This window comes from Argiope bruennichi, chromosome X2 (genome assembly GCF_947563725.1).
Source record: "Argiope bruennichi chromosome X2, qqArgBrue1.1, whole genome shotgun sequence".
NCBI lineage: Eukaryota > Metazoa > Arthropoda > Arachnida > Araneae > Araneidae > Argiope > Argiope bruennichi.
In genome coordinates this window covers 55,278,014-55,290,983 of record NC_079163.1, presented here as the reverse complement: position 1 = coordinate 55,290,983, position 12,970 = coordinate 55,278,014, and the positions used below count along the sequence as shown (strand labels likewise).

Genomic DNA, 12,970 nt, shown 5'->3' with positions numbered 1-12,970 from the left:
CACTTGTCACTGACTATAGAACCTCTCTTAAGATTGATTCCCTAGATGCAGTGCAGACTATTAAATATGATTTAATGGCTTCTAAAGAAACCTCATGTGAAAAATATGGCTCAAAAAATCCAATGACTGATCCAATTCACAAAGATCTCTTACTGAATATGAACAGAAGTTGGAAAACATATCAAGAGGACTTAAAAACATGTATTTCAGATGAGTCACCTATAAAAGTCTCTGAAAAACCTTCTACATTAGCAGAAAAGCAAACTGTTTCTACCTCTGCATCTGCAGTTCTCGAGGAAATTTCTTCAACTGTAAATGAGGAAAATAAAAGTCAACCTTCCTGCAATAATGAAGTTTACCACAAAAGAAAGACAAGCCCACAAACATCAGAAAATAAAAAAAAAAGCAGCAGAAATTAGATAATTTTTTTTAAAAGAATTAATTCAGGTAATTTAAAATATTTGCATAAAATGTAGTAGTTTATATGTTTGAAAATTTATGGTTATTAATTTTGCAAAAAAAGTAATTCATTGAACTTTTATAATTAGGTCATTCAATACTTCATAATTGTAATTTTTCATTTCTCCCCCCCCCCCCTTCACGAAACTCCAAAATGCCGGTAGTAAGTCCGTAAAAGTTTCAGGGGATTTTTTGGGGTCCCACAAACACCCCTGTGTATTTACCAACGAATTGCCAAAGATAGTGTCACTTTTCCTGACTGACCTGATGTCAGACGGTAAGCTTTTTAGTTTATAAACTACCCTAACTTTAATTAGACCTCGCTTCATTTTATTGAAAGTACCATATCAAAGCAGATGACTTTCTGCAGTTTGCATCCACATTCAACACAATAATATAAAATTTCATCTTGAAAAAAAAATTATCTTCTAATAATATTCTAGTTCATACTAAATCTCCATATTTTATGTAATATTAAATATAGAATTCTAAATATTAAATAGAATACTATACTATAAATATAGAGTACTAATACTAAAATATTAAATATTCTAGTTTTCAGTAGTTATATTCTTAATGGTAAGAATAAATACTGTAAATTTTTATTTTCTTATAATATTCCTTATCTTACTTTTTAATCAATATTTTTTTATCAAAAAATATGGGTATTGAAACTGTAGAAGCATGAGATTCTAATAGAATACTCAAAATAAATTGAGATTTTAATCACACACACACACACTATATATATATATATATATATATATATATATATATATATATATATATATATATATATAATATAATAAACGCTTACTTGGACGTAAAATCAGGCCGAATTTGTTAATCGCCGTTTGGCAACACTTGGCACTGTCAAATGAGTAGGCTTCAGTTTTTTTTTTTTTTTTTTTTTTCCCAACAGGCTAGGCTGAACATATTTTCGACCGATTATTTCAAATGATTCTGTTTTTCTTAATATTTTATGCATTTAAAATTAATCATTGTTAATTAATCGGTCTTTCGGATTCATTCTGAAGTACTTTTGAATTAAAATAAAACTTAATAAAGGAAATTAAAAAATTTTAATATGCATTGCGTTACCCCAACTCCCGTAGAAAATTCACGCATGCGTAGTGTGTTCAGATTGTTGACAACTGTATTCTCATCATAAAGCGCTTACGTGGACGCAAAATTAGGCCGAATTTGTTAATCGTTGTTTGGCAACACTTTGACCTCGCCGGGGAACATCAACACGTGGTTTGATAGTTTAAGCGAACGCTATTCTTGCATTGGTTTGAAAATTTTTTAAACGAAAAATTAACGGTCAAAAAACGGGCATTTTTTACGATGGGTTTAAACATTTATGTGTACGGAGCGAAGTTTCCGAACTGCAGAAGCATAATTGTAGGACTCTGTTCTTTTTGCCAGGCAAAAGGGAAAACTGGGAAAAAGAAGCAAATTCATTTGTCAAATACGCGAAATATTGTCATGATAAAAACAGTGTTTTGGAACATCTGTTGAATCCACCAGAAATATTGAAAGACTTGCTAATCAGTGATTCAATCGAAGGAAAAAATTATCGGAAACATATAAGAGAATATAATATTTTTTAAATATTTTATCTATATTTTATTTTTTTTATTTATATTTTATATTATTTATTATTATTTTATATTATAATTTATTTATATTTTTATATATTTATTTATATTTTATTTTATTAATATTTTAATTTATAATAATTAGTACTGCTTTAGCTTTTGCTTCCATGGGAGCTCATTGTTTTATCTTATTTTGGAATGAACTGAATTTGAATATAGCTATCAGACAATTTATTTGTTTTGTAAATGTTAAATTCTTATTCTGTTTCTATAGTGTAGCTTGCAAATTCAAACAATTGTGAGAAAAGCCCTTTTTTTTTTTTTTTTTTTTTTTTTTGTAAATATCAATTTTTTTTTATTCTGTTCCTATGGTACATTTCCCAAATTTGAAAAATTATGAGAAAAGCAATTTTTTAAAATTTGTTTCTTTGGTGGATGTCTATTGTTATTTAAATGAAAAGTTATTTGTGTTTACAAAGAACTTTGATGCAGATGATTTTTGCCAGTGTACTTTTTGCTTTACATTTTTTATTTTTCATTTCATATTTTGGAATAAATTGAATCAATATATATATGTTGCTAGACTAAAGTGGTTTAGTAGATGGTTTAAAATATATTTTAATTTTAAATAAGAATCTAGGAATTTCTTGTAGTATTCATTGTGTCTAAATTTGTTTGTAATATTGATTTATGTTTAAAAAAATTTTTATATACATCTTTTTACTGCTTTTGATAAAAGACTTGGAAAAAAATACCCTTTAAATATTTCTTATATTTAATTCCTGATTGTAAATATTTTTTCTAATATCTCTCAAATTGACCACTTGATAAAATACCACCTATATAAAATCAGATTTTAGTTTATTAATATATTAATTAAAGGATATAAAATTGCTAAAATATATTGTTCTTGGTAACAAATGCATGTAAGAAAGTTTGAAACTCTAATGCACCAGGAAGCGAATGGAACATGGATAACAAAATTCCATCTTTATAAGCATGAAACATTTTTAGTAAAAACATTTAAAATGAATTAACTTTTGATTTGAATTAAACAAAACAAAAAAGTGAAGGAAATAGCAAAAAAAAGTTCTAGAATTAAGTGGAAAGGATGTTTTTAAAATTCATTTTAAGGAAATTTGAAATATTCCTGTCAGTTATTACTTCTGCTTAATCATTTAACTGGTGTAAAGTAATTAATTGTTGTATTGATTCTTATCATAATGTAAATGAAGATGTAACTGTTAAATGTATGATTTAAATTGTCTTTCATAAACTTAAAAACTCTGGTGGAAATTCATTTATCGTCCTTTCCTTCAAATTTTTTATTTAAAGATATTAGATTGTTTATATTGAGAATTAGATGAGCATAATTGATTTAAAAACACCTAACAAATTATGCTCTTTTGTTATGTTAAACAACAAATTATGTTCAAATTTTAGGGGAAGCTTATATCTTTAAAGTCAGAATGACGAAGAATATTTCGTAATGAAAATTTAAATGATCTTGTTTTACCTTTTAAAAATAAAGGAAGACTGTATTGATCTAGTAATGAAATTTAATTTTAGGGTGGATGCATCATACTGTTGAAGCTCTTGGTGAGAAAGCTCAAAGACAAACTCTTGCTCTTCATTATTTGCAAAAATCTATAGAAGCAGATCCTACAAACGGTCAAAGTCTGTATTTCTTGGGTCGTTGCTACGCTAGTCTGGGGAAAGTACATGATGCCTTTGTATCTTATCGTAGTTCCGTTGACAAAGCGGAGGCTAATGCAGATACATGGTGCTCAATAGGGTAAAAAAAAAAAAAATATTTCTATTTCAGATTTGTAATATTTAAAAGTTTATAAAATTGTTGCATTGTATTTCATTTAACAATTCTAGATTTTTGTGTGTGCTTTCATTAGTAATGTATTGAATTACAGCAATTTTTTTAATTATTTCCAATATAAAAGCATACTTACTAATACCAGTCATAATTTTTAATAAAGTACTTTTATAACTCAGATGTTATAATTATATCAGTAAATCGGATATTTTATTGATGTAATAATGTTTATTTTTTATTCACCAGTAAATAAGGAATAATACTGGTGAACATAAAGCAGCATTTTGGTGAATGATTTGATAAACTTTATATTTGATTTTATTTTTGTAGGGGAGAAAATGAGAATTAAGACACACAATAAATATTTTTTTTTTCCGTCTATGTTTTATTAGTATGTTTTAACTGGTCTGTTCCTCTATTTTTTACTAAAACTAGCATTTTTTAATTTGTACTGAAGTTATGCTAATTGAATATTGTTGTATAGATAGATATATGTATGACTAAGAAACTGCTTTAAACGATTAGAAGACGAATTTTTTTCCCTTTTAAAAATGTGAAGTATTTCATCGCCTTGAATGTAATAATGATTCAATTCTTTGTATTTAGTTTAATCAATAATGAAGTTAGTATCTAGCTTAAATGGTCAGTGTTCAGTAATGAAATTGAATTTTTTTTATCTCTGTTTAAAAAAATTGTTTATATCTGAAATCTCATTTACTGATATTTAATAGACAACATATATCAATTCAGGAATGAACTTTTGTATATTTTTATTGATAGTGCAGATAAACTTGAGTAAAATGAAGGGAAGCTGTTATCTAGACTAAAATTTCGATTCCCAAAGAAATCAAATAATTACCTAGGCAAAACTTTTCTTGGCTCCATATTCTTCTGTTTGCTGAAATTCAAAAGGAATATTAGAAAATTCAGTAAGCTTTTAAGTTCATGAGTGCTTTTGCTACTAAACTATCATACACTTAAAGATTTGGAGGATGTTTGATATGTGAATTCAGATTGGTGAGAATGAAGTAGATTTTCAGGGAATTTAATACTTATTCCTTTCTGGGAAAACTATCAAATTTGAAAAGATAAATACAGAGTATTTTGTTTCCTTTTGGCCTTTTTCCTTACATTAGCAAGCTGGTAGGAATGTTTTAACAGGAATAAGTTTTTAATATAACCTTTTGAGTAAATTGACAGTATTTTTCATAAACTTAAAATTCATTAATTACATATTTTATATACGAGTGTCAATTTTCTTTCACAGCTTCGATGGACCATAATTAAAATCAAAGGCAGAAAGAATTTATTATCAAAATTTATGTGCAAACATAGTATTGCTCGACAAAATCGCCGTGAAGATTTAAGGATTTGCCATATTGGTGGACGAGGTTTCCATCCCTTTTTCGAAAAACGTTGCCACCGGTGATGTGAGATTTGCCTTAATGCTCCTTTGAAGCTTTTCATTAGTCTAGAAGTTTTTGGAGTTTTCTTTTAAGGAAGGAATAGGGGAACAGAAATATTCTCGATTTCTTTCAAACAATATGACCAACCTTGTTGAATAGGGTCTGCTGCGACAGACTAGCTTCCTCGTCTCCTTTCGGAGAGCATCCGGCTTAGAGCCGAATGATTTTCATCCCATGCAGAATTAAGGAAATAGATAAGAAGTTGAAGTTTCCTGAGTAATGAGGAGTTTCAAAGAAAAACATTAATCCCATTTCACATCATTAGCGGCAATGGTCTTCGAAAAGGGAATCGGAAACCTGGCGCACAGTTATGACGAATGTCTGCATCTTCACTGTGATTATCTCAAAAAGTATCCATGTTTATACATTAGATAAATTCATTTTGTTCATAAATGTTTCAAATAATGTTTTGTTCGCCCCTGTAGTGAAAAAAATGTCAGATTATTTTCCTTGCACTCATCTATAAGGACACAGTTCCGTGTCTCTGTCTGTAAAATTTGCTGCGGTATTAAACAAACAAAAAAAAAAAAAAAACTAATATTTGCCATGCCTCTTACTAGTGTCTGAGTGAGATTTTCATTGTAATTTTCACTGATAATATCCATATCACGGAGGATTATTAATTTGGCTAAATCCAAAAAAAATATTAACACATTAATTGACTTTCATTCAGTTTGTAGGAAATGGTTAGATAATATATTTATTTAAATGCTAAAAAACTTGTTCAATGGGACGACTATACGATCATTTTGAATATATTCAAAAAAGCGCATTCTTTTAACAATGCTCATATCCAATCAAGTTCATCTTTTGTGACTTAGACAGGCTTTTTGAATTCGTCAACAAACATCTACAGATTTGTAACTGTCAAAAAGAATTCATCCCTTAAATCAGATACAATTCCAATCAAAACTAATTGAATATATTGGTCACCATTCAGCACACGCTTTTATACAAAATGGAAGCAACTAAATAGTCTCTAAAAGTGCTATACACTACACATTTATAGAAAACTGTCACTGATGAACTTCTCGCAAGCCCGTTTTTATTATTCCAAAAGTGATATTTTTGAAGATTAAAGGATTCTTTCTTGATTAACGCAATATTCGTCTGTCCAAGTCTCGTTTCTCAAAAAAGGATTCGATTTTGCCTATCAAAAAATACGATTAGTCCTTCTAAACTAAAAAATAAGCATGTATGGAAATTTCGTAAGTAGAAATGTGAGACTCCTACATGAATGGATGAAAGAAAAATTTTATTATCATTTTTACACTATGAAGACTGTATAAAAATTTAATTTCCACAGGAGCCAATTTATTTTCATATATTTGCCTATCAAATTTAAATTTTATAATTGAAACTATGCCTAGGTACAGTATTTTGGGAAATGAAAACTTGTTCCATTGTCGTTGGACAACTTGTATGTATGTGCGTGTGAGAGAGTGTATATATATGTGTGTGTGTGTGTGTGTGTGTGTGTGTGTGTGTGCATATATATATATATATATATATATATATATATATATAATTACTTATAAATTGTATGCAAATCTGTTCTGAAATTTAAAAAAAATAATAAAATATATAAATATATTTCAGGGTATTGTACCAGCAGCAAAACCAGCCGATGGACGCTTTACAGGCTTATATTTGCGCAGTTCAATTGGATAAAAATCATACGCCAGCGTGGACTAACTTGGGTATACTTTATGAAAATTGCAATCAACCCCAAGATGCTTTAAAGTGTTACGTTAATGCAAATACTGGAAAAGGTATGAAAGTTTTTTTTTTCTACGCTGAATGCGATTTTTTTTTTCCCTATTAAATACATTTTTAAATGCTTTTATTTAAATTGATTTGTCGTAATTAGGGTTGCGTGTATTTTGTTGCGACTCCAATCATTGCAACGTTTTAGAAAAATAATTTTATTTACAATTTAACTAAAGAAATTGAACATTTGATTTTTACCACGAACTTCAACGAGGCAGTGCGCGAGAGCCTTCCGAAGAGGAGGAGATTAGCTTTTTTAAAAGCATACCCGGATGAGGAGCAGATAGCAATTCACAGAGCCTCGACGGAGCCTGTAGTTTACAGATATCTGATATGATTTATGATATATGTGATTTATAATAGGTATATATGATTCATTACATTCGTTCACTACAGATTCATTTCTTGTTTGTAATAATGGAAATTTCTGCAGACATATGAAATTTTGCAAGTTATTGTTCTTTCACTTCTTAATACGAGTAGAGTTCTGAAATTATGAACAATTGTTCCCATAATAAAACGCTATTTTAATTTTTTAAAAGCTTAATTAGCATTATTTTTAAACGAACATTGGTTTCGTACCAAAGGCATTATTTGGTGGCGAATTTGTGAAAAAAAGTTAGTTGCATTAGCTTATAATAATTATTATAATAAATTATAAAATGCATCAACAGAGAAAGGGAAAAATGAAACATGTTTTTAAAAGTGATCTCAAAATTATATAATTTCTTTAATCAAAAATCTGGAGATATGAGCTAAAGTGTGATATGCATTTGAAAGCAAAGCAGTGTGTAAATTGATCTGCAATAAATAACATTAAAAGAAAAATAATTAATTATTAGCTGGAAATTAAAATATATTATAAATGTGATTAATTGTGTACTTAAAAGATTTCTCTCAACTCCTCATACTTTATATTCTGAGATATTTAATTAAATACACAAATAAAATTATTTTAAAAATTTATTTTCTTTAAATATGCTTCATAATTAAATCTTGCAAGCAATTTCCCTTTTATGCTGAGCAATCAGTCATGCCCATAACCAAAATTGAACTTTAAATGGAGGGAATTAATGTCTGTCATATATATATAATTTTTTTTTTTTTATTTCTGCTTCTCTTCCAATGATTTCTTGCTAAAGTTAAGTCATCTTTTGTGATGCTGTTATATATATTTCCTATTCTAATGAGTAAAATGTATTTTTGTATTAAAGTATCCATAGTTTTTTTTTTTTTTTAATTAAAGCGTTTTTTTAATGTTCATTTATATAGTTTTAGGGAGTTTTTTTTTTTTTTTTTTCATTCTGCTTAATTTAGAGATAAATGTACTTCTACTTTAATTTATGAATCATTCGAATATTTACTTTCTTAAACCTCTTTAAAATTGCTAAAATAGCAATTTGTTTCTCTCGCAATCCCCATGATGAAATTCCCCATACTGAATTAATGAGAACAGTGGGCGCATTTCGCTGTCTGTGGCCTATCAACAGAAAGCATGTCAACTGAAGTGTTGATCATGGATAGACACTATATCTTAAAAAATGTCTACAGTATAAATTTGTCTGTCGAAAAACATTTTTAAAAATATCGTTCAACTGAACATTATCTCTTTCCCATGCTTTTACTTAAATATATATATATATATATATATATATATATATATATATATCATTACAATATTTCTTAGCCCTTTGGTTTCATATTCTCTTTGAAAGAAGTTCTAATCTCTTGTCTAATTGCTATTAATTAGAGAACAATTTAATCTTGAGTGCTAAATACTTTCCAACATAATGTCTGCACCTAAATAGGTTTTCACTGTTTTAGATCCTACAGTATTTTAGCACAAACTTGCTGCTTGATTACAGATTAAATATGAACGAATTTAGAAATGTTATTTATGATCATTTATTGAATTGCAGCTACCAAAATGAATATACGATTGGAAGTTTTCTTAATATTGATTCTTCCGGCTAAACTGCAGACTAGAATCTGTACTTTTGTATCTTTATCAAATAATAGTGCATGAGCAGGTAGCCATTTAATTGTTGCCCTTTTCTTTTGAATAAAATTGTTCCAAACAAATTAGAACTTGCTGTATGTATTTACTTAGAAAAGAGGGTTTGCCAATAAACCAATCTTCTGCATGGAGTTTTCTTATTCTTTACAAGAAATTTTCTGGTGAGGAATGAAAATTGGAACGTGTTTTTGTATTTTTAGACATCTCTGAACCCGTTATGAAACATTGGTAGAATGCACTGGTTTTATATCATTATTAATATTATATTTTAGAATAAGTGAAAACTTTTCTCCCGGCTTGATTTCAAAAATTTTATAAAAACTATAATACCATTTTAGCTCCTTTTTTCCCATGCAATGAAATGATAAATTAATTTTATATATGAATTTCTCTGAAAGCTTTGGAACATCTCTTTACAAATTGAAAATCCAGGGGCTGGAGAGTTTATGAAAAATATATTTAGTATATTTTTAGTTTTCATAGTATTAGTGTAAATCTTAGTCAGTTTTTAATATCAGGAGAGGGAGAAGTTTAGATAATTTTATAATCATTATATTTTTTATTCTATTTAACATTTTAGTGAATTCAAATGATATTTTAAGTTGTTTCATTCGGCATTTAAAAATATGTATTTATAAATATCTGGATATTTTTTTAGGTCCTATAAATCCTAATCTTGCATCCAGAGTGAAAATTCTTCAAAATCAATCGTCAAGTCCTCCTTCTGGTAACAACAGCCAAAGGTAAAACTTATTTTATACATACACTGGTATCTATGAATTAAAAGACAACAATATTTTATAAGAAATTTTGTAACCTTTTTTTATTAAAAGTTTAAATAGAAAACACTAATAAATATATAGATACTAATACTACTACTTTATATAAAATATTTGAAATATACTTCTTAATTTTTGATGAAAAATAATAGGACAACAATGACAATCCATTCTGCTATTCACAATCACAACTGTAAAAAATAGCTTAATGTTTGCATTGTTTTTATTTGTGTTATTAAACAATATATATCAGTGAAAGAATTTATTATTTTATGCCTAATTGTATGCTTAAGAGGATTTAAATGTATCTGTAATTTACCAAATATTTTTTATTACTTCTTTTACATTGGTGTATCTCGCCAATGTTTCCGTATAAATAGGATGACGAAATAGAGGATTCAAGATTTGATTATGTAAATGAGGGGGAAATTAGAATTATTTTTCAATGTAATGTGTCATTTTGGTCAGTTTGCCAAAATTTATTATTAAAATACTTCTTAGGCAATCTAAACTGCCATGTATTGAAGATGCTTGGAATTTCCCCATATCACAAGAGATGGCATCAAGGCAGAATGCAGCTACGCAAGGACAGATAGTAAGTATTACTCATGACTCTTAACACGAACACTTTGGCCCGATATTAATTTGCATTAATGTGCATTCTTGTCTTGTTTTCTTATCTTATGACTATTTTTTTCTATGTCGTATTTTAAATCCTTCAGAATTGTACTCATAAATGTGATTCTGCCCTGTTTCTTTCAGGGATATCCAATACAGGATGTCCAGTGTTAAGTATAAGTTTTCCTGCATAGTGTTTTGGTGCTACAATAGACAGGTCTGCCATTAATGTAACTGTAAGATGTTAATAAACAGATCTGTTTTAAATCTGTTAACAGACTCCAATGCCGTAACCAATCATGTAAAAAATGTATTTTCATTTACCTTAGAGAATTAAGTGAAAACTGATATTGTTGTTCTATTAAGTAAATGCAAGTAAGTAACGATAAGATACTGGACTGTTTAGTAAACTTTAAAACTTCATGTTGTACCCATGGAAAGTAAGTTACGGCATTGGAGTGGTCAATTAATACAAGACTTTAGTATATAAATTATTGCTAAGCTGAAATGCAATTAATTAAAATTTGTAGTTTCTTTGTGTTTTTTAGTATGACAACAATGTAGTGTAATATATTAATTAAGTGTAGTATATTAATCTTAAATGAAGTTCTTTTGTGATTTCTTGTACTAGGTGAAAAGATGTGTATAACCTGTTTTACCTGAATTTAAAGACTTATCTCAATCATATATCCATTAAGTGAAAAGGTAGTCAAAGATATGCTCTTTGAATTCTCGATGTGTTTAACGTTTATACAAAGCAATTATGTAATTGGTTGGGTTATTTTTCTTTTTCAGAGTCGCGTTAATTCAACAAATCAAAGGCAAACGTATAGTAGATCCGAAACTCCAGTTGTTGCAGGACAGGGTCCTCCAAGTCAAGTACAGGTAGGCCATATGTAGATAATTTCTATGGCTTTGATCCAGAAGAAATTTTTAATAAATTCCCTAGGTGTGTGTGTGTGTGTGTGTGTGTGTGTGTGTGTGTGTGTGTGTGTGTGTGTGTGTGTGTGTGTGTGTGTGTGTGTGTGTGTGTGTTGAAGATTGACTATAATTTACTTTTTGAGAATTTAATAAAATTATTTATTTTCTGTACTGTATTTCAGTAAAAAGGATTTTAATGTTTTCATTTCATATTTCTTCAGTTTCTTAACCGCAGATTGTCAGTAATTGCCTGATTCATGGTGATTTTATAGTTTTGATGCTTTAAAAGTGTGTCTTAGATAACCATTTTGACAATAAAAGAGGTTGAAAATTCATATATATTAATTTTTTTTGCAGCCGCAGCATATTCATATAAGGCCTACTTCTCTGATGGGTTCTTCACAGGAACAACCGCCTAATAAGAGAATGAAACTGAATACTACTACTCAGCAGTCAAATGTATGCTTAAATGTTCATATATTTTGAGTATTTAAATTGCTTATGTGACCTTTTTGCTTAATTTCATATTTGTCTTTTTGTTTAACTTTTGATAAGTTCTCTTTTCTCCATTCAGATTAGATATAAGATATTTGATTCTATTATCATTGTAGTCATTAAACAAATAAATGGATAGTAATCTGAAAAATTTATATGAATGCTTTTGTAGCATAATTTTATTTATAAGGTCAGCTAAATATGTTGAGAGTTACAATTGTATTAAATTTTACAATCTAGATATTACTTGTAAATATTGTTTTATGTAAGTATTTACTTTTTCATTTAATCATTTTCCAGCAGGTATCGGGTCCAGATGTCAATGCTCGTCCTTCGTTTTATCTAAACCAGCAGCAGTTACAGCTTCTTAGTTATTTTCAGCAAAACCAGGTAAATGTTTAGTAAGCCTACCATTAACTACTTTAAAGAAAAGTAAGCATAATAGGTTATATACATGCTGCATTTTACACTGTAAAATATATATTTGCGAGGAAATATAAAAATTCATTTGTATTGTAAAATGGCTTCACCTTTCTACTCGGGGTCGTGTATGTAATAGAAAAGAAAAAGGGGGGAAAAATGTCTCCAAGAAGATATAACTGTATGAAAAATATTAAATAAGTTAAGTCCACTGATTTTTTTCCATAAAATTAAGGAAATAAATATCTAAGATTTCCCCCTTAAACTCACATGTTACGTATGATTTCTGACCCAATTTAAATGGCATTGTTTAACATTGTATTCTTCAGTTGCATTTTCATTCATCAGATATGCTGCCTAATAAGTTTTTTACTTGCATTAGACTTACTGTGTTAACAAATAATTTATGAAAACTTTCCAATGTTTTTTAAATGAAAAGCGACCGAAGAGATTCAAAGACATTTAATGTCATTTGGCAGCACTTTATTACTTTTGTTGATATCATAGTTCTCTATCGCATATTGTTTGTTGTTAAAATGTCTTGATACAAGTCACAGCCAAATATAGTTGTTATTCAGTGGGATTTCATTCTTATA

General features: G+C 28.3%; 1 protein-coding gene across 6 annotated transcripts in view; it reads left to right on the top strand.

The window, feature by feature from the left end:
• The window catches only part of LOC129959951 (lysine-specific demethylase 6A-like), a 177,141-nt gene that overhangs the window by 147,481 nt on the left and 16,690 nt on the right, over positions 1-12,970 (top strand). For 5 of the 6 annotated variants that reach the window (XM_056072867.1, XM_056072870.1, XM_056072871.1 and 2 more), the window contains 7 exons: positions 3,630-3,855; positions 6,954-7,126; positions 9,800-9,884; positions 10,422-10,515; positions 11,334-11,423; positions 11,817-11,918; positions 12,255-12,344. In XM_056072867.1, the coding sequence (XP_055928842.1) occupies positions 3,630-3,855; positions 6,954-7,126; positions 9,800-9,884; positions 10,422-10,515; positions 11,334-11,423; positions 11,817-11,918; positions 12,255-12,344 (860 nt within the window). The remainder of the gene's footprint in view (positions 1-3,629; positions 3,856-6,953; positions 7,127-9,799; positions 9,885-10,421; positions 10,516-11,333; positions 11,424-11,816; positions 11,919-12,254; positions 12,345-12,970) is intronic. The other variant, XM_056072868.1, reaches the window with a different exon arrangement.